Source organism: Penicillium griseofulvum (genome assembly GCF_001561935.1).
Source record: "Penicillium griseofulvum strain PG3 chromosome Unknown contig_80, whole genome shotgun sequence".
Lineage (NCBI taxonomy): Eukaryota > Fungi > Ascomycota > Eurotiomycetes > Eurotiales > Aspergillaceae > Penicillium > Penicillium griseofulvum.
This window is the reverse complement of record NW_024467471.1, coordinates 1,157,205-1,180,772: the sequence shown is the minus strand read 5'-3', so window position 1 is coordinate 1,180,772 and position 23,568 is coordinate 1,157,205. Positions and strand designations below refer to the sequence as shown.

Sequence of the window (23,568 nt, the reverse complement as noted above, 5' to 3'; positions counted from 1 at the left end):
TACCTGGGCGGTACCTGCCCAGAACTACGTACATAGTTAGCTACCTACATACATACATACAGGGTTAATTCGGCCTGGAGTGGCCAGAATGCATCTTCTTTAAGGCTTCAGCTAAAACTAGAAACAGTTTTCAATGTTGCTCCAAGTTACCTAAGCATATGGATAATAAACAAAAATGAGTATTCCAAGAGAAGTACAGCAATACAGCTACTCGCTAACCACTCTCCCATTATCCATTGACATCGTCACCTGGTTCTCCAATGTAGGTACGATCATGTCATTCCCCTTGTCTCTCTGTACAATATGTGATCCTAAAACAGAAAATAAAATAAGACTCTCCAATTCAATCCTCACAGCACGCGTCCAGCTGACGAGCTTGTGCTGCGGTCATTCACTTGAGTCTTCCTCAGGGGCTTGCCTTGCTGGATAGACGCGAGGAGGGCGCCTCGGCCGGCGCCAGCGGCTGGGGGAGCAGGTGGAGGCGGGATGCCGGCTGGAGGGGGTGGCGGGGGAGCAGATGGGGCTCCGCCAGGGGGTGGGGGAGGGGGCATGGAAGGAGCACCGGCTCCTGGAGCAGGAGGGGGGGGAGGGGGGGGAGGGGGAGGTACTCCAGATGGTGCGGCTGGTGGAGAGACGGCATCGCCAGAGCCTGGAATAGCAGGAACTGGAGGCAGAGTTGCTGGGGGTGGGGGAGGAGGTGCAACAGGGCTTTCTTGTACCGGGGTGGCGGACTTCGAGGGGGACTTGTCGTCGTCCATGGCACTCAAAGGACGCGGGGGCGCCATAGTGCCAAACAGGATGCTGGCAAGTTGTTTGGCGCTGCCACCGGTTGGACGGTCATCCTCATCGTCAGACGAATCGAAATCGGAGCCAGCAGCGGACCAGTCGTCATCTTCCTCAGGTCGGACACGAGTCTTGCGTTCCAGAGGGGCTGCACCAGTGAAGGTGGGCTTGATGGGTTCTTGCTGGGTCAAGCGGTGGAAGGGATTCGTAGACTGAGCTGTAGGCGGCGAAGTGGCATGGGTAGGCTCAGATGGCTGACCCATGTTCTTGAAGTATGGGTTCTTGGACTCAGCATCAGGTGTGGTAGCAGGAAGACCACGGCTGCTCTCGGGGGAGCTCACTTCGCTAGGCACGCTTTCGGGGGCGGCGGGTTCAGGAAGGGCTATCGTAGGCACTGGGGGTGGGGTAGGGAGTGTCTGGCTCTGCGTTGGGGTGCTGTACTGAGGCGTAATATCGGCAGGGCCTTCGTCATCAGACGATGACTCGTCAAGTCCCTCGAGTTCACGCTGCAGCTGTCGCTCACGTTCCTTGGCAGCTTCCAGTTCAGCGCGCTGGGCTGCGAGACCAGCTTCCTGTTCTTTGGCCTGTCGGCTAGCCTCTTCCCGACGACGCTTCTCTTCCTGCTTCTTGATCTTGCCCTGGCGGACCTGTTCCTCAAGAGCACGAAGTCGAGCGGCCTGGGCATCCTTCTCACGTTGGAATTCCAGCTCGCGTTGGCTTGCCTCGCTTCTGTGAATGTGTTAGTCAACTACACTAGTTTTGTCTCTATCAGCCGTTGGTTACTCACTCCAGACGCTTAGTCTCCGCCTCCTGCACCTCTTGTTCTTCCTTGATGGTTTGCTCACGGGCAGCCTGGTCCGCCTTGGCGGGATCCTCTGCCTTCTTGGCATCAGCTTGCCCGGCACTATCCGTCCGAGCTCTGCGGGTGGGCGGTGCCGGGGGTGGCTTCTTGCCCGCAGTCTTCGGAGCTGGTTCACTAGGACCACCCCGTTCCTCGGCGAGACGACGCTGTCTCTCCTGTTCCCGCTTGGCATCTTCTTCCTCGGCGCGTCTGACACGGTCTTCGCGCTCCTTCTTCTCACGTTCCTGACGTTGCGCAAGGGTCTCAGTAGCATCATTTGGCTTCAAACCAGCAGCAGCCATGCGCTCCGCAATGCGCTTCTGGGCACGCTCCCGAGCAGCCGCCACACGATCTTCGTGAGTGTTACCAGGAAGAGAGGATGAGGAGTCCACGGACTGAGGCATCGAAGGGCGCGCAGCAGATTCGACAGCTGGAGATGCTCTCGGGGAAGGTCTCTCGCGCCTGTGAATTGTCAGCATTAAACACTTCTCCTAATTGACAAGAATAACATACTCTTCTTTGCGAATATTTGCAGTTCGCGCATTACGGCTCAGGTCGTAGATGAAGTCGCGGATGACATCCTCAACTCCCAATGCATCTTCCCAACGACGCTTCTCATGCTCACGTGTGGAAGTTTGGCCTTCGACCCGGAGACTGTCTTCCAAACTGCGAGCGAAATCACGGACACTTTCCTCAACATCGCGAGTCATAGTGTCGTTGCGCTCCCGCTCCATTTTCACGTTAGTGCTCTCAGCCTCCAGACGACGAGCCGCTTGGCCATCATCATCTTCTGTCGCGGGCGCCGGGCGCCCAGAAAGCTCGGCAGCCCGGGCTTGCATACGCGCACGGGCACGGGCCTTGATTCGATCTGCCTCGGTAACAGTGCCGCCAGGGCCAGTGCCAATGATGTTAGAAGCACCACCGGGGTGTGCCTTGGCGTCCCTAAGTCGGAATAGCTCAAGCTTCGCGTCCGCGATTTCACGCTCAAGGCGACGAACGTCAGATGCAACCTGAGGAACTTGATCTTCAAAAGACTGCAGTTGGCGGCGAAGAGCCCTGCGCTCCGCCCCATTGTCCACTTGACGGAATGCGGCATTGGGGTGGGTATCGAGGTCGTCCTGTACACGACGGATGCGCTCCATGAGACTCTCCGCCTCACGGCGATCCTGGCGGTCTAAATCATCATCCTCCTCGGCACGGTTCTCATCTTGGAAATCGGCAGCGTCAATCATGACTTTAGTCTCGCGGATCTTCTTTTGCAGCTGTTCCACGGAGTACTCCTCGTCTGAGGCGCCAGACGCGGCTGGAGACGGGGTACGAGCCTCGTTACCAACGCGACGGCGTGCACTAGAGCGGTATCCACCAGCGGTGTCATTGTTCTTGAACATTGTTGCATCCTTGCGGCTGGCGCCAGCAGAGCCTCCCGCACCACCACGGAAGGAGTGATCCTTAAGGTAGCTGACACCAGTCTTCTGTGGCTGCAGGAACGCCCCCGTAGCCTTGCGAGTTTCAGCATCCTGAGATAGAAGAGACTTCACCGTACCGATAGAATCATTCAAGTGTCTCGTAGAAGGAGGAACAAGCTCGGGTGGTAGACGGCTAGGAACTGGGTATCCGTTAAGAGCGCGATAGATCAGGTGCATAGCCACGGCGAACTCATCCATGTTCAGTCGACCGCGGTTATGAGGATCAGCCAGGGTCCAGATGCGTTCCAGGTCTTTTCTATTCAAACCACTTTGGCCCATGATCTCGATGGCAGTCTCTCCACTAATGAAGCCCTTGCGGAAACCGTCCCATGCGCGGAAAAGATCATCGTAAATCTTCTTCTCCTCCTTCGTAATTGCCCAGGCAACTTTAGCATTTCCTGAAAGACCAACAGCACTGAAACCACCTTCACGCCCAGGCTGTGGCATGAGCTGCTGCTTCATGGCATCGATGTTGGGCAAACCCTGCGATGGTGTGTTAATAAATCCCCATTGGCCTGGGATGCCCGTGGGCTGAGCCACCAGGCCTGTAGGCTGCACACCCAGACCTTGCATTCCACCAGTCTGGGCGGGGCTGAGGTTCGAACCGTAACCAGTAGGCATAGGCGGCATTGGAGGCCGGGGGCCGGTGTATCCGGTAGCCTGCGGGTTGCTCATGAAACCGGTTTGTTGAGACTGAAGGAATTGAGGTTGGTTCTGGCCAGGGAAGCCAGTTTGGTTGGGCTGCTGGATACCTGTCTGCTGGGGGAAGAACCCGGTAGGCTGTGCTGTCAGTTGTGACAGGAGCTGTGCGTTGTTCGGTTGCTGCGGGACGGGCTGTTGAACAATTGGAGGCGTCGACTTGTTCTCCATGAGAGGGGCATCGAAGTTGGGCACGTTTGTTCGCTGCTGTTGGACCGGCTCCTCGGGGACATCGAACGAGATGATATCAACCATGCTGGAAACCTCGTTCTTGATTGTCTCGGGTAGGGAAGAAGGAAGCTCGCGACCGGTGAGACGGATATTGCAGAGGTACATAGCCAATGCAAATTCGGGGAAGAACAACTGTCCAGACTTGGTGGTATCAGACAAGACCCAGATCTTAGAAAGATCAGCGCCTGTTAATTTGGAGCGCAGCAAAAGATCTCTTGCTTTGTCACCTATTGCGACCAGTCAGTACTGCCATACAAGCCATAAAATGTAACGCATCGGGTGAACGGAAACCCACCCTCCATTGTCTTGCTATCGCCAACAGCAGACTTAAAAAGCTGCTCGAACCTCGCCTGGTCCTGCGCCGTGATGAAAGAAAGCCGAATGCTTGGAATCTTCGACCCTGTCTTCGGGGGCACCTGAGGAGGCGCCCCAGAGCCAGCAGCACCTTGGAAGGAGTTCGCGATATCGGTGGAGGTCTTGAATCGAGTTGGTATCTGCGGCACTGGCGGCGGCTGCTGCGCCTGATTCTGCGGAGGGAATCCAGTATATTGTGGTTGGAAGCTTTGCGCCTGCTGCTGCTGAGGTTGCTGGGGCGCGGCGCCAGGGAAGCCAGTGAATTGCGGCTGGAGCTGTCCTGCGGGGAATCCGGTGGCTTGAGGCTGTACCTGCGAGTTACCGAACGGGGAGGGCTGGCCGGCGAATCCGGTCGGCTGTGGAGCAAGACCAGTGGGCTGTGAGGCAAACCCAGTCGGTTGAGGTTGTTGCATTGATGGTGGCTGTTGACCCTGGGGGAATTGTGAATAGGGGGGTTGCTGCTGCTGTTGCATGAACGGTGCCTGGCCGGGGCGGCCACCGGCACCACCCCCGAGGAAATTATTCGACGAGGAGTACATCACAGAAGCCACGCTCGCATGAGCAAAAGAGATGCAAAAAGCCAACAAGAAATTGACGAGAAGAACGAATGCAACTTAGCGGGTTGAGTCTCAGGAGGATGCGAATGACGCCGTTGCTAGACGCGGAGGCACCCACGCTAACCCCATCTAGTGATTAGTCATGTACCCGCTATTTTTGGATCTACAACTGGAATACTTTGGTTGATCGATGTAAGTGATGATTTAAAGCTTGAAGCTTGTAAATTTGTCGGTAATAGCTAGTTGATTATCTAGCCAAGTCTCTCCGAAAAAGCAGAAGGCAAAAAAGAAACGCGCCAGCAAAAAAAGGGGCCACCCATGAATCCCCAGATCGAAACGAAAAAGAAAACAAACGCAAGGCATAAAGTCCATAACTGCTCCATGCGCCAGATTTTCAGACCTAAGAAAAGAAGACGAATGGTCACTCGGTATCACCCATAGGCAATTACTCAACGATGTTCTGCTGTTGCTGGTTGGCGGCGTTGGCAGCCTTGCGGAGCTCGTACTCCTTGGTGAATTCACGAGACAAGATACCCAGGTCCTTAATCAGAGCCTCGGAGGCGTTGACGACAGCCTGACGAGGAGTTATATCGCCATCAGTCTGGATACGCAGCTGGAACTCGGGAGTCAGCGGGTGAGGAACCTAATAGGTCTTTGTTAGTATATGTTCAAAAAGAAAAATCATAAAGCAGGTTTCTTACGCGGTAAGCCGCGAAGATCACATGAGGAGTCTTCAGAAGACGCTGACGCAGCATGTTGCCGAGGGTGTGGTCTTCCTTGCGGAAGGTAAAGATAGCAGCAGAAGGGAGGCCTAAAGAGAATATGGTCAGCGAGATGGCGCGCGCAACATTGATCAACATCACTTACGGGTGTCGACCTCAACGTCAATCTTGCTTTCACCAGGAGCAAGCAGGATCGCTTCGTAACTATATTCATAGCATTGATTAGCTGATGGTTTCCACAAATGAAAAACAAAACGTGAAGATGCAGAGAAGGGACAAAAGGAAAGCAAACAAAGGCCTTAGGCCTGATAATTGCAATATGTTGATTCAACTAACACGTCAGGGGCATCATCGCTGAGGTTAGGGGGAGGGTTGCGCGGATGGCGACCAGGGCCGATACGGCCAGCACGCTCTTTGGCGATAGCCACGGTGGCCGTGATAATGCCAGGACCCTGAGGCATGATTGCAAAACAGGTGATTCACGGAATTTGCAAAGGACAAGAGGATAGCAGTGCACGAGTATCGTAATTCACAGGTAGACAAGAGGAGGGAAAAGATGTTGACAGCGGAGCAGATGGGAGACATAAACCCGGCGTAATGCTCTTTCCCTGGGAAGGAGCAACGGCGCGAGGAAAGCGCAACCATCGATCTCCGTGTCCTTGCCTCCTTCCCGTTTTGACGAGAAATAAAATGGAAGCCACGATTTACCCAGGATCTGGGGTAAATTGATCTGCGGTACACATGATGCATCCAGAATCCAAATTGAACATCAAGTATTCAAAGCACAACCAACTCCACCAGGGCAACACAAAATGGGCAAAATTTCAGAGAATCAAAAACGCTGGAATGCACTCACCGATCTGGGGCGTTCATAGTTGCGAGAAAAGCTTTAAAAACAGTAAAAGGCTTTGAAGTTAGATCGCAAGATACGTATATCTGTATCGTCTGTTTCTATGATGTATGTATCCAAGAAGTTGTAGAAAAGAGGTTGTAGAAAAGAGAATCTGAGGAGGAGTCAAAATCTGGACGTAGTTTCAAGGTCTATGTATAGCTAACCAGTTCTTTTTGGCTTGTGAAGGCAGCGATGATTAAACGCGCGGTAACTTCAGAATAGGCTTTTGAGAGCCCTTATTGACCTTATCGGCAAAGGATGACTTCGTACAAAGTAGCCCAATGAGGAATTATACTTTAAAGGGTTATTTCGGCCCTGACTTCGCTCCTGTTCGACGTTGACGTTGAGTGATGAAGATATCGTGATACATTTGATATCGATATCTGATATCGATCATGTGACAGCCCTTATGTATGTTATCACGTGACTGTCCTTGATCCACGTATGCTGGGCACTTACTATATGGCTAGATCACAATGGCAGATTAATGATCTTCATTTCACTTACAACTATTAGCATGGTGCTTGTAAATTAAAATACTGTCCGCAATTGTACGTCAAACACTTACGTTTGTCACCGGAATGTAGATGGTGATCACTCAATTTCTGAGACATTATCTATTGTTTCAGTTCCTGGAATCCACCATGCTACTAAGACATGCAATATTTCCACAATTTCTTATCTATTCGATTGCACCATGTCTAGGAAAGCTAAGATACTCAGCCCACGATAGCAAACTAAAGTTATAGTGGACACACAGAATCGGTCATCTTGATATGACATGAAAAATATATTAGCCGTAGTATATGGAGAAAGCCCATCTCAATGCAGATCTACGCTATTGTAAGATATACATGCCCACGGCCAAAAACACTCAAAGGAAAGAAACAAAGAGCTGGAAAGAGCCGATATGACGGCCACAAGGCCCGAAATGTATTAAGAGGGTCGAGTAGACGCAGAGCGCTCTGGCGAGTAGACAAATGCCAAAGAAACAATAAAAAATGAAAGATAGATAGAAACCTATCAAATAAATAAACGCCATGTCTCTTCCAGCGCCGATATCGTAAGAAATCAAGGAAAGAAAGTGAGAGGATCGAACTCAAAAGTCAAACCAGACTAAAATCACAAAGAAAGCATATGTATTCATACTTGTAAATGCCGAATCCCTTTGCCCGGACCGGAATGACCATGGCGTGATGATACAAGGAAACCCGGGACGGGGGAACGAGGGGTGACATACAAGTTGTGAGACGAGGGCCGGGGATGCATTGTCGAGACATATCCAAATGGCACGGCAAGCCCTTCTCTGAGTTGATGGTATGTGCGTCATATGTCATGTCGTAGAGGGGAGGTATTAGGAAATGGAAGCGGAAATGTAAATGCAAAGAAAGGGGCAAGCTATACAGTGTAACGGGGACAGATTTCTTTTCAGGTGCAATGCAAACACGCTTTCATAGTCGAGGTGGAAAAGGAGGAGGGAAAGAAAGTGAGATAGAACGAGGGATTTAGTGCACGGCGCTCAGCAGATCCCCGAACGAGGACGTTCCTCGCTTCATCTTCCAGCTGCTCTTCTTCTTCTCGCGTTTCTTCACCATGTCAGCCCAGGCCTCCTCGTCGTCTTCGTCATCGGAACCGGGCTTTCCACCTCCAAGGCCGGTACCTGACCGTGAAACGGGGCGGACGGTCACAGTGGCAAGATGGGATTTGGGAATCTGGGACTGAGGTATCGGCATGGACGGGTTGTGGTTTTCATCACCGAAAGGCTTATTCGATGACGCCACTGCGTAATTCGATTCGGGCATGACTGATACTGGACGGTAACGGGGTGCCATACCCACAGTGCTGCGCTCCGACGGAGCGATTGAAGGGGCGTATCCAGTGTTGGGACGGAATGGGGTGCCGGACAGATTCGGCATGGGTGAGCCAGTCCTACGAGTTGAGATGTTGGGGTCCAGCATGCTCATCGTACGCTGATCAAATTGGGGTGGAATCGAGGGCGGCCCATTGAGAGGCATGGACATCGGCCGCAAGTTCGGGTTTCCACCCATGGGTCCTGCTATAGAAGGAGGGCCCATGGATGGCACGGGCATCCCTCCACCGGGCATCATCATAGGAGGCATTGGCATGCCTTGCATCATAGGCTGGCCCTGCGCGCCTTGCATTTGCATCATTTGCTGCATCCATTGCATTTGCATCTGCATCATGTTTGTCATCTGTTGTGACAGCTGGATAGAAGCTTGCTCCCCGGCGTTATAGTTTTGTTGCGGCATCATCGAGTATGGTCGAGGGACTCCGCCATTCTCCTGCATTGCTTGTGTGTTGGGGCTTCCTCTGCGCATCGCCCGCGCCCGCTCCTCATTTGCTATAACACCAACAAGACCTCCAGGGGGAGGTGCGGGGGACGAAGATCCTCCATATACCGAACCACCTCCGAATGCCAACGATTCGCGGTTGGGGTTGTTAACTAGACCTGCACCGAAGTAAGGGTCTCGCGGCAAGTTCCTTGCGAAAGGTGGCAGACTGACCCGGCTGCCGTTGGGATCGGCGCCCGAAACAGAGTTGGATGATGATATATACGGCGGTTGCATGGATGCACGAAGGTTGGGATTGGAGCTGACATTATTCAGGCGGGTTGGCGGGCGGTTCTGGCTGGGGAAACCGTGCGCGGCCAGAATACCGAGTGGTACATCGTCATCCTCCTCCTCGCTGCTCTTCCCACTAGTGGACCTCTCGCCTAGTGCAGACAGGCGACTTGGGTGCAAATTGAGCGTACTGCTGCTACCTCCGCTCATGACCGGTCGTAGCGATTGAACGGGTGCTTGCTGACCTGTGATCTTCATCATCTGCTGACGGTACACAGAGAGATGAGCCTCCTGCTTTCGCCGTTGGCGTTCCGTTTCACGCTGCTTCTCCAACTCATCCTGTTCATCTTCAGACTCCTCATGATCAGAGTCTTGATCGCTCTTAGTCGCATCGCTATTGGAACGTCGAAGTTCTTGTTGCTGGCGATAGTGCTCGAACTGAGATGGAGTCATCACCTTGTTACCTGGCGAAGTCGATTTAGGGATACTATCCGCGTACTGCACAGCCAACCGCGCGTGATCCACGATGGTGGGGTCCAATCTGTCGGCCGGACCGGGCGAACTGCGATATTGGAAAACATCATCATGTTCTGGGTTCACTTGGCCAGAGTAATTGGGTGCTTTGCCCTTATCAATCAACGGGGTTCCCCAAGATGGGCTGTCCTCAGCCCATGGCGAAGTGCTGTCTTTACTCCACAAGACAGATTTTCGGACCAGTTTGGCATCTTCGTCATCAAAGGGTGCAGATTCCCCCTTGGGTGAATATGCCCCACTCCTCCGCAGTCCTGCTCTCTCCGTTCCCTTCGGGCGCTCCAAAGAGCGATGTGTCGTGGTGGCCGCGGTAAATTCATTTGGAGACGGCGAAGGCTTGCGGAAACCAACAACTGGATCGAGAGTAGACTGGCTCTGGTTCAGCGGTGGAGACTGCGGGCCACGAAGCAAGCCCTCCTCTGACGGGCGACGATCCCAGGAGTAAGGGGGTGATTCGACAGCTGTCGATCGGTCTGTATTAATAGAGGGGGGCGCAGCAGCCCTGCTGGTCTGGAACTCAGGTAGAACATGCGTCGGCGGAGACGAGGAGTACTGCGATATTATCAGCACTGCATTCTTGCCTGGATGAATGAGTGCAGATCTTACCTTGGCCGGTTTAGGGGATGACCCCCGCATTGCTGAACCCTCTCTTGTACCCAGGTTGTCAAACATCGAATTGAAATCGTCCTGCGAGCCGAGGGCGAAGTCCGTATCTGGCAGCTTGGGTGGAGTGGCCGTGCTGTCGGTGCTGCCCGTCACCGGACGATTCTTTGCGGCATCGGGTGTTTGTTGCCGAGGTACCTGTGGCCCTGACTTGCTGAATCGCCCCCCGAACGAGAAAGTCCGTCCTGCGGCGCGTAGCGCACTGGATAGATGTGGTGGAGCTGGAACATCATGGATCCTAGAATGCGGGGATAGGTTGTCGTCGTGCGGAACCTCGGTGGATGATGGGAGGGTGGATGACGAGCTTAGCCTGGTTGACGTAGAACTTTCGTAGTAGCTACCATCACGGTTCCCAGTCAGCCGTCTCCTGAGAGAATCCATGGTCGAAGGGCGATCATACCGGCTCTTGTCCAGGGGTCGCTCCCTTTGGGCGAAGATATTATCAGAATCCTCCATCGATGGCCCCGTATTTCCCTCACTCAGCGGCTTTGTTAGCACCGCTCCATCCGTCATAGATCGATGAGGGCCCGGGCGCTCGAAAACTCGAAAGGAAGATTGAGGGGTTTCCACGTCCTCTAGAACGTTGCCGGACGATTTTCGCCTGGTAAAGCTCTTCGGCAATTTCATGGAAGCGGTTGACAGATGGTATTTGAATAACCTGCCAGTGTGTCTTTATGCGAGGTATCTCATTAAGCTTTAGTGTCGAATTGTGATGTGTCAAACGCAAGTGATCCAAATATAATAAACAAAGCAAAAGAATTAGGGGGTTAAGCTAAGAAAGACTTGAAGTTAGTCAGAAGCTTCTAGGGAGTGCAACACGGGTGTGTTTAGCGGCCGATCAAAGGCCCGGGCAGGAATCCACAGAAGTGGGTTGTCCGATCTGATGGCATCTCACAAAGATAATTATTTTTTTCCTTGCAGGGGGATTTGTTTTTTTTTTTTTTTGTTTGAAAAGGATTGAACCCACCAAGTGTCGGGAGCAAATTATGTCTCGTTTCAGTTTGGAAATAAAAACACCCAATAGAAAACTAGAGACGCGGGGAGTGGATAGGGACCGTATGAACCACTAAGGAGAGTAAAGAATGGAAAAAAATGAAAAGAGCGAGAGAGAGAATGTGTAGAAAGAGAGAGGCAAAAAAGAGAAGACGCTACTGAGAGTCTAGTTCCCTTTGGTGTCCGGAGTCCCAATATGGTCTGCTATCATACTATTATTAATTATTATTTCTCTTATTACTACCTAAAAAAAAATAATAAACACTTGGGTACAATTTCATGATCTCATAGGACTTCCAATGTGAAACCGTTTGCTATACATAGTAAGTGGAAAAATTCCTTTGTGGACTTCCTAAAAATAAACATAAGGCAAAGTGGAATGTGAGAATATTGGGTCTAGACATCTGCTTATAATATATAATATTAATAGAACAGATACATAAAGGTACTCCTATTACTTTATACATAGTATTCCTATACTTCGCCAGTTCAACACATGAAAATCCCACGCCGATCGGAAATCACGTGAAGTCGATCCCGATCGACATTCCAAAGTTGACACTTTTCATTGTATACCCGAGGTACTATGTAGATATCTACATCTGTGCAATCTACATACTCCGTATATACATTGACATTTCCAAAACAATCAAACAGGTTTGGATGTATCGGAGACTACCTTAGTCGGCTGATTTATCTTGTACAACCAATAGTCACACAGGACTCGACTGAGAAATTCGGAAGATGTACTACATTGGGATGAGAGAGAACATTGAACTCAAAATAACCGCAAATACATGGTGTCAAGAGATATCAAGCGCTGATATCAATACTCCATATTTCCAATCACACAAACACCTTCTCCCTCCCGCCTTTTATCACGGATTATAAGTTATCTTACAAAAATGGCGACTTTGCAATTTCAGTTCGGCCCATCATCTCAAATGGGTCAGCTCGCTCAGATTAGAATCAAGCCAACCGGGAGCTTATTTGGCAAAGTGCAGATCGTAGTTCAGCCACTTGCGCGCAGTGATGCCCGCCACATCAAGACCGGGGGTACCGTAGGTCAAGGGCGCATAGAAAATGAAGCCCCAGATGGTGGCAGCCAGAATTATAAGGGTGGCAATCCAGCCTGCGATGAGCGACTTGCAGCCCATACGTTCCTTGGCCGTGATGAATCGGCGCAGGCTGCTGACCGACCGCGCCTTGGACTTGCCTGAAGGGTCATCCACATGGGGAAGTGCAGTGCGAGGGTCAAGAGGCTGCAAGTTGAAAATAAATTCAATCAGGGCACCACACACCATGGTAGAAGCCAAATGCGAGGGCAGGTAGTGATGCAGGAAGCGCTGACGACCCATCAGCCAGAAGGGAAAGTAGTGCGCAGCCCAGCACAGGAACAGGAAGCCGGTGCTGTTGTACAGACGCGAGCGCGTACCAGGGCCCCAAACTGATGAAAGTGTGTTAATTATCGGAACAAAACGGATAAGAGCGAGGTGTTTGGTTTTTTCTGACTTACTTTCTTCCAATGCATCAACGCCACGGCGAAGCGAGAGCTGGTCAGCACCAACAATTCCGGCAAATACGGCCAGAAGACTGCTGGCAATCCACCATCCAATGGGGTTACCCAAGAAGTAGATCTGCTCACGAGTATCATTCTTAGTCCAGAAGCTCACACCGCGCAGCAGGAACGGCCACTGGAAGGGCTCGGTAGCATAGGGGTGACTGCTAGTCAGGGCGTTGTTGTGGTGGAACATGGCACCCTGCAGCTCGAAGTACTTGCGCAGGAAAGGCAGCGTCTTGACCTTACGCTCCGCCTTGATAAGACGAGGACTATCCTCCTCCAGGTTCTCGATGTTCTCAACGTACCACGCGTTGCTGGACTGGAGGATATTCTTGTTACCATTGATTTCGGCCTGCTTGTAACCCCACTCTGGCAGCGGGGTTGTGTGTGTCCACAAAGCGACCCGAGTGGGAACGTGAACCAACTTGAACAGGCTGGCAAGAGTACGGAACTCCTGGGCAGGCTTGCCAGACTCGATCTTAAGCTCGAATAGGGTGTCGTTGTGGCGCTCGCCATCAGCCAGTTCCTGAGAGACCGTAGTGAACTCCTGGTTGGTGGGGAAAAAGGGAGACGCAACATCATGGGTCAGGAGATAACTATCGGTTCCAATGTGACGGAGCTGGATGATGTCGCCGTTACGCACGCTCTTGGGCTCAGATAGATCAACCAGAGGCTCGGCCGGCAGGATCTGCCACTGGTTGTTGGTGTCGTTGTGGGGATAACCGGTGACCTGCTGGCCCTGGCTGGAAATACGGCCATCGTCATAACGCAGGGGGTACTTATCCCAGTGGCTGTGGAGGAAGACCTTGGTGTCCTTGTGGCGCATGGTAATGGTGTCGAAGTATTGAATGCCAACAGACTGAGCGGTCATCTGGTTGTCACTAAGAGTCTCCTGGAATTCGGGGGTCATGAAGTCGTCGCCGGGGCCAGACCGATTGAGAATAGCGAAGTGGACCTGGAACCAGAACAGGTAGAACATGAAGGGGATAACGACCAATCCAACAGCGCGAGCCATAAAGTGCTTGCACCAGTCGACCATGCTCAGCGCTCCTTGGTCGCGGTTGATATCCAAGAGGTTCCACAAGTCAATGAGCACTGCCGCGCCGATGGTCACGAAAGTGAAGAAACCGACGTATTTGGTGGAGATGACACAGCTCATACAGAAGCCGGTCAGTAGAAGCCATTTCCACCACTTCCGGCCAAACGGTTGATGGCGCAACTTGTAGAAGCGGACATAGCACAAAATGCTGAGTGCCATTGAAATCACGAGGGTCGCGTCCAAAAGGATCAGACGGTCCTCACCCACGTGGGCATTGTCAAAGACCATCAGACCGGCAGCCAACACACAAGCTGGCAGAGAGTAGCCAGATTCCCACATGATGAGGAACACCACGGGGATTGTCAAGGCACCGAGAGTAGCCGGCAGGGCACGGAGGGAGAGGTAGGGCACATTGTTGTCGATGTAAGAGTCGCCGATGTTCTCGAACAGGAAGCTTCCATCGAAGCCCACAAGCCAACCCACGAGGGCAAACAATAGCTTTCCAAAAGGAGGGTGCACATCGAAGAAATAGGTACGTTGAAGGTAGTAAGAAGCGAACTAGCCAAGTAATATCAGTGTTAGTCAAGGGCCCCTTTTCGTAGATTGTGTTGCCACAAGAGGCATTGGACCTGATACCTTGCCGAAATGGACCTCGTCGAATACGACCTCGTTAGGGTAATCGATGCGGTAGAACCGTGTCGCAAAAGCCAGGAGGGTGAGAATCACTATGGCCAGCCAATAGTCCCATTCCGACTTCTGTTTGACCGGCACCGACACGGGAGTCGTCGCGCCACTATCAGAGGGCAATGCGGTTTGGACATCCTTCTTTCCGCCTCTCTTCCGCAGAGAGGGCGAAGGGGACGACATGTTGAAAATATGAAATGTAGAGAGCGACCGAGAAACTACCTATAGCCAAATAGACTGCCGAGGGATGTCAATAAAGGATCAACAAAGCAGAAAAATACCGCAATAAAGAGGGATATGAAGCTTACCAGAATCACCAAATAAGCATGGCACCCAACAATTGAGGCCAAGAAAAATATGAGAAAGGAAAGGAGATGTGGAGGGGATGGTGTGTTTAGTAGAGCGTTGCGTGTCTTCTTTCCGGCAGGGCGGTGGCCCCGGGGCGCCTCAGCGTATACAAATCCACTCCAACTCCTTGTTTGATATTGGACTGTCGAGTCCAGTATCGAGTATTCAAAGGAATTAGAGTTATATTTTCTTATTGATTTTCCCATACAGTGTCCTATACCATTATTTTCATGCGGACTATTTCATGTAAAGGGCTTTAGAACACCGATATCATCTCTCTTTGACCACATTTTATTGGTTTTCGAATATTCTTATTGGACAAATGTTTCCACATAAAGCTCTTGTATATTCTCGTTTAAATGACTCGACTAGAGTCTTGCTACTCCGCAGTGGACAAAGAGTCTCCCTTGACCCCTGTCAAGGTCCACCAAATCTGGTCTAGACAGTGCCGAATGCAAATATATATCCAAAGTTATACTTGGAAAACACCATTTCACAAAGCGTATTTCCGCCTTTTTGCCATAATCTACAAAACTGATACGTTATTAGATAGAATAAGACGAGAGAAGACCACTAAAAAGATATTACAGGGCTGCTAATGCGACTAGCTATTCTTATAAATATATAGATAAACAGATTAACGCCTTTCATCTGTCTCAACCTCTCGAATGACAAGCCACAAAGCCTTTTTAAAAGAAGCTTCTTCCTGTTTGGTCTCTTGAGTATAGCCCTCGCCTCGCCTACCCATACCTCTCCTCTCCTGATCACCCGACTCATTATACTTCTTCAACGAGGCGTTGAACCGCGTCAACTTAGACTTAGAAGACCAAGGCAATATCTCAAATTCAAGCTCAGCAATCCAGGGCTGCAAAGTGCCAATCCTCTGCTGCAAACTAAGCTCCTGCTGCTGCCTTTCATCTGTCCCAGCGTTGGCCATGGACACCTCGTTCTGAAGTTGTAGAAACAGAGGCGATTGCCGATTGATTTTGCCCTGAGAATCCAATATAGGTATTTTTGCGACATGTGCCAACGCATCCAGCTTTGCAATTTCAACTCTCAAGCCGCGTGGACCGAATATGTCCTTATTAGCTCTTTTGATAGACGAGTCCGTCCGGCTTTTGGCCATGCCTTGGCTGCTCAGATTTGCGAGCCCGCTGACAGCGGATCCAATCCAGTGCAGCGGGAATAGGATCGGGACGGAGTTCAAGATCCCGCCTGTTGCATCTAGGACTTGGAGGGGCGGACTGGCGGCTATGTCCTTGTTCAGTTGGTCGAGGAACGCGAGGAAGGATTCCTTGGGGAGTTGGTGGTTTCTCAAAATTGGTGGATATGCGCGGATGAAAGGAGAATCAGAGGGGGAGGCGATGGCTGGAATTGCGATTGGTTTGTGGTTTGTTTGAGAAGGGGTTTCTTGTACTGGTGGTGATTGGTTTGATTGTATCGAGGGTCCTGGAGCTGTGTATGCTGGAGGATGATCTGCTGCCTCTTCCACATAAGAGCGTCCCATGTCCTCGAAGGGTTTTTGTTTTGTTTCATTCATTGTGGGAGAAAATAAGCTGGTTCTTCAAATGTTCTCATGCCGGGGGGCCGACATCCTTTTAAGTCTGAAAGTGGGGTGGAGTGAGCTCAGCCTTGGATTCTAGGGGTTGCTTGGATTGGTTAGAGTAGATTGTATGTGTATATGGAGTCCTATGTACATGAATGTAGGCGTCCATGTTTATAAAAATAAGCCTTGACTTAGCCACATCTGGGCAGATCTTCCTATGGGTTTTGGGGGCTGCGCTACGCCTTATCGGGAATCCTGTGCGAGATAGCGTAATATCTCACCTCAACTCACTTAAGTAATGTATGGTTTCATTGGCTATATGTTCGACGAAATGCCCAAAATTCACTCCCAATAATGCTGTCAACATATGCAAAACGGATTGGCCACGAAAAATATGAACCCCAAATGTCATGCAAATCTTATGGTTCATGGGTATCACTTAAGCATCTGGCCTTAATCATCATCCGAAATATTCAAAAGTTCCAATTCCATCGACACCAATGCCTGGAATTCTGCCCGTGGCATTCCAGTAGCTTTTGCCAATCGGAACAAACTCTTGATACTCGTACCAATATGCTGTTTCACTCCCACTTCGTATGTGGACTGGCTCTCTGCCTCATGTTCTAGTTTGGCAATAGCCTGAGTGCTACCAGAAGATGCAGAGTCCGGCCGTGGGTGGTTCAAGTCTTGTGCAGCCTTATCATTGGGTATATGGTTTGGAGAATATCCGTTGGTGCGAGGTTCATCCTCTGGGTTGACTCCGTTCACCTGTCGCCGCAAGAGACTGGCCAGCATATCTCCGTTGAGCGATGACGGACCAACCTCCGGTTGCTCCTCCGTGGGATCATGATTGTCCATGGCCGGCTGCACGTCACCGTACTGTGAGAAATATGACTGCTCAGATAAGCCAGATGGACCTGGCTGTGATGAACCGGCACGAGGTGCGGGCGTCTTGGCTCCGGGTGTGGAGTCGTACTGAGCCCAGTAGTCATCGTCCTCGTCGTTCTCCGCGATGTTCTCCTGGGCTTTCTCTTCTTCGGCGGCCTTTAATGTATCAGCCAGCAGCTGGTCCTTCGCTTGAATATTTGCCTCTCCGATGGATGAAGCCCAGGTATTGTCATCCTCAGCAGCTCCCTCCCGCGGCAAAAGCTCTGCGACTCGCCAGCCACGACCACCTCCCTCCTCGTCTGTCGGGCACCACAAATAGACCACTGTCAAGCTGAATTCGGTGAGTGGAACCTGTGCTTTGAGAGTCTCATCGTCGACCCGTTTGTATGTCACAGGAAGTTCATCCGGAAGCTCAATTTCGCCCGATACAGGGTGTGGTTCAAAAGTGGCACCGTCAATTAATCTCTGCAGACGTTCTGCCTTGGCAGCATCCCAGCACAATAATTGTAGCCATGACTCAGTAGAAGATGTGGATAACGAGCTGAGAACTCCGACTCTTTGGCGCAGAATAGGGGAGAGAAGTGGCAACAGAGCTGGTGGTGCGCGGGGCGAGACAAAGGCTAGTGGGAGGCATGCGAGGAGGGGAGGAAGTAGTTCCCGAGTTTCCGGTGGGTTGATAAGTTCGACCATAATTGCTATAGGCTTAGAATTGAATAGAGAGAGAGGAAGAGAGAGAGGAAGAGGAGAAGGGAAGTCCAAAGAGTGTTTTGCAAGCTCTCCATTCGACCGAACGTGGGGCAACAAACAGAGCAATCACCGGGCCGTAAAGCTTACCGCGTTCTATCGGCCTTTTATATCTGCACCTTTGCACGTGGAAGTCTACATTTCTTCGATTGTATTTTTCTATATCCTTACAGTCTCACATTTACATATGTCTATCGGTTCTCTGTTTTCCATGTTTCAGATCCTTCACTAATTTAATTCTAACCTGGACTGAGCATCTAAAATAAACTCGCCGACTTTCAAAGATTTCCTTGTCCCACATTCCAAGGTTCCACATTCTTTTAAGCTGTCAACCCGATCGGAGTAGAATCAGCCGGCCAATTTAGAATTCGGTACAGAAATACGGGATACTGCAATACATCAACTAAGTCGCCGAACCGACGTCGGCGAAAAGGAGAGACAGTAATGGCCACGTTAGCGAACTTGGCGTACATCATCTCATTATAACATACTCGATAGAAAAGGGGGAGCGGAAAAAGATAGTAAATAGAGCTATAAAGGTCTCCCTATACGGAGTATGGTCTCGTGATTTCTGTTTGGTCATGTGGTAGCCTTCTCAGATATACTTTTAGGTGTCTTTTTGTAGGTATTTTCTCCCCCTTCTCTTTTTATGAGTAGTTGAGATAAGAGTATGGCAAAAGTAAATTGTGCAAGCGACTTAGTCATGTATAACCTGTGGCAAGAATAGTCGGCCGCTTATATGGCCTTGTGATGTTAGATTTTCCATTAAGATATCTTGTTAGTTGTATAGGCAGACGGCAGAAATGGCGGGAAAAGGCTTAATTTGTGAAAACGACTTTTCCTTACCTGTGAAAATCCGAGAAGAGCAAGGATTAGACAGACAGATTATTTAGCTGGAATGTGAGAATGGAGATTGGATGGAGAAACTAGAAGCCGAGATCCACCTGATCGACATCAATACGGAGATAACGGAGATAATTCCGATCTTCTATTCCAGTTTCTCCCCAAGCTTTGGACTTCCGTATCACAATCCTTAATCCCTTTCAAAACATTCCCCTTGGCTACTTTTGAACGACGCATCTCCATCGCGGTTATGAGCACTTCGTCTCCTCCCACTCCGCCATCAAGGGCCTTAATAGATGACGAACAGAGATTCAAAACCATTACATTACCTTGTGAGTGGGTGGAGGATTATCGGCCAGGTGGTTATCATCCAGTCGTTCTCGGCGACGTCTTAAACCACCAGTACAAGGTCATCCGGAAGCTTGGCGAGGGCTCCTACTCAACGGTTTGGCTCGCCCATGACCTAAAGTAAGTCCATCTTTCGCATTCTACTACCGACGCTATATATCATCGTTACTCATTTCGTTTAGTAACAGTCGATATGTCGCCCTAAAGATACTTGTGTCGGAAATCTCGGAATCAACAACTGAGCTACGAATATTACGCCATATCATCGAATACGCACTAGAAGAAGGGTCCCGATATATCACGCGATTACTAGACGACTTCGAACACCGCGGACCCAATGGCCTCCACAAGTGCCTAGTACTTGAGCCTATGGGCCCGAGTGTTAATACGATGGTCGAGGAGCTGCCGCAGTTTAAACCTCGTAGGCGAGGAATGAAGATTCGCTATCCGCTTCAGATGGCAAAGAGTATCCTTAAGCAATCCTTACAGGCTCTTGCATTTCTATATGAAAATGGTATTGCCCATGGAGACTTCCAGCCGGGAAACATACTCTTTCCTCTTATCGATGTCGACTCCACCCCTGAGGAATTGCTCCTACAAGAGGAAGATGTGCAATCCCGGTCGATCTCGCCTCCGGTACAGAGGCTAGATGGTAAACAAGATAAATGGGCGCCTCAATATCTTTGCGTTGCGCAGCCACTGGTGCACTTTACTTGCTACGCCGAAGGGTTTAAGGTCAAATTATCCGATATGGGCGGTGGTCAGTCCCTCTATTCCTTTTTCTTGACGAATATTAATACTCACACCTCAATTCCCTGGACAGCTTATTTCTTTACCGACCCACCAACAAAGCCCGTTACTCCACTCGGTCTTCGAGCTCCCGAGTTGATTCTTACCGGAGCTGTCAACAATACCGTTGATATCTGGAGCTTCGGTTGCCTTATTTTTGAGCTAATTACCGGACAGCCACTCTTCTGTGTACCATGTTCCGAGATGGAAGATGACGATCATCTTCTCTCCCTCACTGCCCAGCTCGGTGCCCTCCCCGACGAGTTATTCAGGCATTGGACAACCTCGTCGCTCTACTTCACGCCCGAGAGGAAGCTCTTTAATTCTCAGCTTGGAGGAGTCGCTCCCGGGGAGGAACCGCTTATAGTGGAGCAGACGTCCATGGAAGAGTGCTTCGACCGGGCAGGCCCGGATCTCGATGAGGAGGAAGCTAACAAAGTGAAAGCGCTTATTCGATGGATTTTGCAATATGACCCCGGGAAGAGACCTTCGCCTACGAAAATCTTATCAGATCCATGGTTTTGCGAGATTGACGTTGAGGACGACCCATCTAAGTAGTAAGGTATCTATAGTCTAGTATCCTGCGTGGCTATGAGGAAGATATCTAAGTAGGCTGCATGTCGTTTCGACGAGAGGACAGCGTAATGAATCACACAAACAAACATACCGTATGAAACATAGTAATTGTAGGATAATGATGACCATCTTGCTGACTGATGTTTGTATCCACTAATATTGTGCCAAGCACTACTCCGTACCTTGTATCTTATAAGCAAGGTAATGATTAGAAGCGGAATTAATTCCATATGGCGCACAATATTATCTTGCCCTGGTTTCTTCAACACGAACTATCTCGGTCAATATCAAACTCCCTTCTCTATAGCCTCTAGCCTATTCCAGTCCAACCCCCAAGCTTTGAGACGTCCTTCTTATTCAGCTATATCTCTATAGATACGTTTCTTTAACCCTCTATCTCTTTACGTGATCTCTCGTGGCTTCTGGGTTGTGACTGGTGGTCTCGGGCCCCTCCAATTCGGGCCCTCGAAATGTTGATCAAGATGGGTTTGGTCCAAAGGTTCTAGGCCTTGAATTGTGGAATTGGCTATGTCGGGTATTTTCTTCATTGGGTAATCCTCTGCTGCAACTGAGGCGTCCAAGAGTGACAAGAAAATGATTTAGCCAGAAATGGATTGAAATCTCTTGAAGTGTAAAATGGAATTTTCAATAATGAGTTAAGGCCCTATTCATATAGTGTCCGTGATATATTTGGGAGAGGGGTGGTCTCGTTATCTCGCGGGGCAAAAAAATGCGAATTTGGAATGTGCGCGGTCAGATATCTCTTCGCGCGTCGAGGGAAATTGACAATTGACCGTAGACTTAGCTTGTCTTAGCTCTATAAACTCCAAAAAAATGTTTCTGAATTGTCAGAATTGTCAGGATTGATAATCCGAGCCACATGCACGCTAAGACGCGCACTACTCGGCCGGCTTCTATCACATTCTTATCCTGGGGAAAAACAAACGAAACATTGCATCCCCACAACTCGTTACACATCTATATAAATTGGGAATCGGTCTGATTGTTCAGACAATTAGTTCAAATGAGCGACCCAGAGAAGGGCCAGTTCTCGCTCACTTTGACACCCGCCCAAGAACCGCTTACCCAGGAGCCAAAGCCGGAAACTACCGATGTACAGCCGGATAGTGCGTCCGATCAGGCTCCTCTTGAAGATGGTCGAAGCGATCTCATTTCGCAGCGCGGGGATGAGTGGGCCGCTCTAGAGAAGCGGGTACGATGGAAAGTCGACCTCCGTCTCTGTAGCATCGGTGGGCTTTTATGCAGTCTCAATTTACTAGACTCGGGCATTTTATCCTCGGCCTCGGTGACGACTATGCTCGATGATCTTAACTTGAACCAGGGGAACCGGTACTCAGTCTCTATCTTTATTTTCACAATTGCCAGTGTGGTCTTCCAGCTGCCGTGCACTGTGGCAGTTCGCATCATCGGTCCACGCATATGGTTCTCGACAATCACCTTTACGTTTGGCCTGTTGACACTATGCACTGCGTTCGTTCGTAACTGGCAGCAGATGATCGTCCTCCGTGTGCTGCTCGGTATTTCCATGTCTGGTATTTACCCTGGTCTGACCTACTTGGTTAGCGCCTGGTACCCGCGACGAGAGCAACAGCTCCGATTTGCATTCCTGCAGTCTGGGGAAGTTGTCATTCTGGCGACTGGCAATATCGTCAATTTCGGTCTCAATCATTTGAATGGCGTGGCCGGGTTAGCGGGCTGGCGCTGGATGTACATCGTCCAGGGTCTCATTACTTGCGTTCTGGGTTTCGTTACCTACTGGTGGATGGTCGACTTCCCCGAGAACTCCCAACGCAGCTTTTGGTTTCTGTCGGACCAGGAAGCACGTATCGCAACGCGCCGAATCCAGGATGATCGAGCTGATGTTATCCCGGAACCATTTTCCTGGGGAACGCTTCTTGCTAACTTCAAGGATCTGAAGATCTACGGCTTTGCCGTTATGTTTTTCTTGCTCAATCTCATCTCGACTGCCTTGTCGTACTTCTTACCCATCATTTTGCAATCGGGTATGGGATTCAGCTCAAATAAATCCATTCTGCTTTCTACACCGGTAAGTTGATTCAGAGTATAAAATGCCGCATTTTCTCACTATTTCGCTAGCCCTACTATTATGCTGTGATACCGGTTATTCTCACATCACTCATTGGAGATTTCTACCGCGTTCGTGGGCCACTGATCGTCTTTAATGCCCTTGTCCTCATAGCTGGGTTCCTGATGTTCGGTCTTCCCGCATCCAACCTCGTGACAGTACGATATATCGGTACCTTTTTGGCAACCGGCGCTTATATCTCTAATTGGGCTGCCCTCAATGCTTTCCAGGCCAACAATGTCGTGGGCCAGTGGAAACGAGTGGTCACTGCGGCGGCGGTCACTGCATGTAACGGACTTGGAGGTGTGGCAGGAAGCTATATTGTCCGCCAGCAAGAAGCGCCGCAATATCTTACCGCAGTTTGGGTGTCAATTGGGTAGGTGTAAGATTTATTGAACCTTGGGCTGCTGGCTGACCCCATTTCTAGTTCCCATATTCTTCTCATTGCAATCGTGGGTGCATTCACAGTTTACTTTTACATTGCCAATCGGCAGCAAGGACGGGGATCAAAAGTTCTTGAGGGTGTGGTGAGTACTTTTACCAATGCTCGGTCAAATGGATATAATCTTGCTAACGAATAAAATCCAAAAGTCTGGCTTCAGATACACCTATTGACGAAATTCAAATACGAAAACTCATCAGCTTATATTCATTCCATACACATACCTCTTTCATAGCCTTCAGTGTTGTGATATGTAGATACATGGTTCACGACAAGCCAAGTTACAATTTTTGGGGTTTTTAGCGTCACTTTCATCCAACAACTAATTGATATCGCATT

The 23,568-nt window shown here is 50.2% G+C and overlaps 8 protein-coding genes across 8 annotated transcripts; 2 read left to right on the top strand and 6 right to left on the bottom strand.

Annotated features, from left to right (window-relative positions):
• Window positions 1–350: 350 nt before the first annotated feature.
• On the bottom strand, window positions 351–4,913 carry pan1 (actin cytoskeleton-regulatory complex protein PAN1; the record flags this gene model as incomplete). The annotated part of the gene is made up of 4 exons (XM_040789176.1): window positions 351–1,512; window positions 1,571–2,086; window positions 2,138–4,247; window positions 4,316–4,913. 4 exons carry the CDS (start codon window positions 4,911–4,913, stop codon window positions 351–353), a joined length of 4,386 nt encoding a protein of 1,461 aa, XP_040646129.1.
• Window positions 4,914–5,376: 463 nt separating this feature from the next.
• On the bottom strand, window positions 5,377–6,114 carry PGRI_014620 (DNA-directed RNA polymerase II core subunit RPB11; the record flags this gene model as incomplete). Its single annotated transcript, XM_040789175.1, has 4 exons — window positions 5,377–5,574; window positions 5,633–5,742; window positions 5,799–5,857; window positions 5,990–6,114. The coding sequence occupies 4 exons, from the start codon at window positions 6,112–6,114 to the stop codon at window positions 5,377–5,379; spliced, it is 492 nt and encodes a 163-aa protein (XP_040646128.1).
• Window positions 6,115–8,050: 1,936 nt separating this feature from the next.
• PGRI_014610 (uncharacterized protein) lies at window positions 8,051–10,948 on the bottom strand (the record flags this gene model as incomplete). Its single annotated transcript, XM_040789174.1, has 1 exon — window positions 8,051–10,948. The coding sequence occupies one exon, from the start codon at window positions 10,946–10,948 to the stop codon at window positions 8,051–8,053; it is 2,898 nt and encodes a 965-aa protein (XP_040646127.1).
• A 1,352-nt stretch (window positions 10,949–12,300) lies between these two features.
• pmt4 (dolichyl-phosphate-mannose-protein mannosyltransferase) lies at window positions 12,301–14,781 on the bottom strand (the record flags this gene model as incomplete). Its single annotated transcript, XM_040789173.1, has 3 exons — window positions 12,301–12,761; window positions 12,831–14,472; window positions 14,551–14,781. 3 exons carry the CDS (start codon window positions 14,779–14,781, stop codon window positions 12,301–12,303), a joined length of 2,334 nt encoding a protein of 777 aa, XP_040646126.1.
• An 802-nt stretch (window positions 14,782–15,583) lies between these two features.
• Window positions 15,584–16,486, bottom strand: PGRI_014590 (uncharacterized protein; the record flags this gene model as incomplete). The annotated part of the gene is made up of 1 exon (XM_040789172.1): window positions 15,584–16,486. The coding sequence occupies one exon, from the start codon at window positions 16,484–16,486 to the stop codon at window positions 15,584–15,586; it is 903 nt and encodes a 300-aa protein (XP_040646125.1).
• A 459-nt stretch (window positions 16,487–16,945) lies between these two features.
• Window positions 16,946–18,070, bottom strand: PGRI_014580 (uncharacterized protein; the record flags this gene model as incomplete). Its single annotated transcript, XM_040789171.1, has 1 exon — window positions 16,946–18,070. The coding sequence occupies one exon, from the start codon at window positions 18,068–18,070 to the stop codon at window positions 16,946–16,948; it is 1,125 nt and encodes a 374-aa protein (XP_040646124.1).
• Window positions 18,071–19,217: 1,147 nt separating this feature from the next.
• On the top strand, window positions 19,218–20,662 carry PGRI_014570 (serine/threonine-protein kinase; the record flags this gene model as incomplete). Its single annotated transcript, XM_040789170.1, has 2 exons — window positions 19,218–19,435; window positions 19,498–20,662. The coding sequence occupies 2 exons, from the start codon at window positions 19,218–19,220 to the stop codon at window positions 20,660–20,662; spliced, it is 1,383 nt and encodes a 460-aa protein (XP_040646123.1).
• A 1,042-nt stretch (window positions 20,663–21,704) lies between these two features.
• Window positions 21,705–23,368, top strand: PGRI_014560 (putative MFS transporter; the record flags this gene model as incomplete). Its single annotated transcript, XM_040789169.1, has 3 exons — window positions 21,705–22,748; window positions 22,799–23,163; window positions 23,215–23,368. 3 exons carry the CDS (start codon window positions 21,705–21,707, stop codon window positions 23,366–23,368), a joined length of 1,563 nt encoding a protein of 520 aa, XP_040646122.1.
• Between the last annotated feature and the right edge of the window lie 200 nt (window positions 23,369–23,568).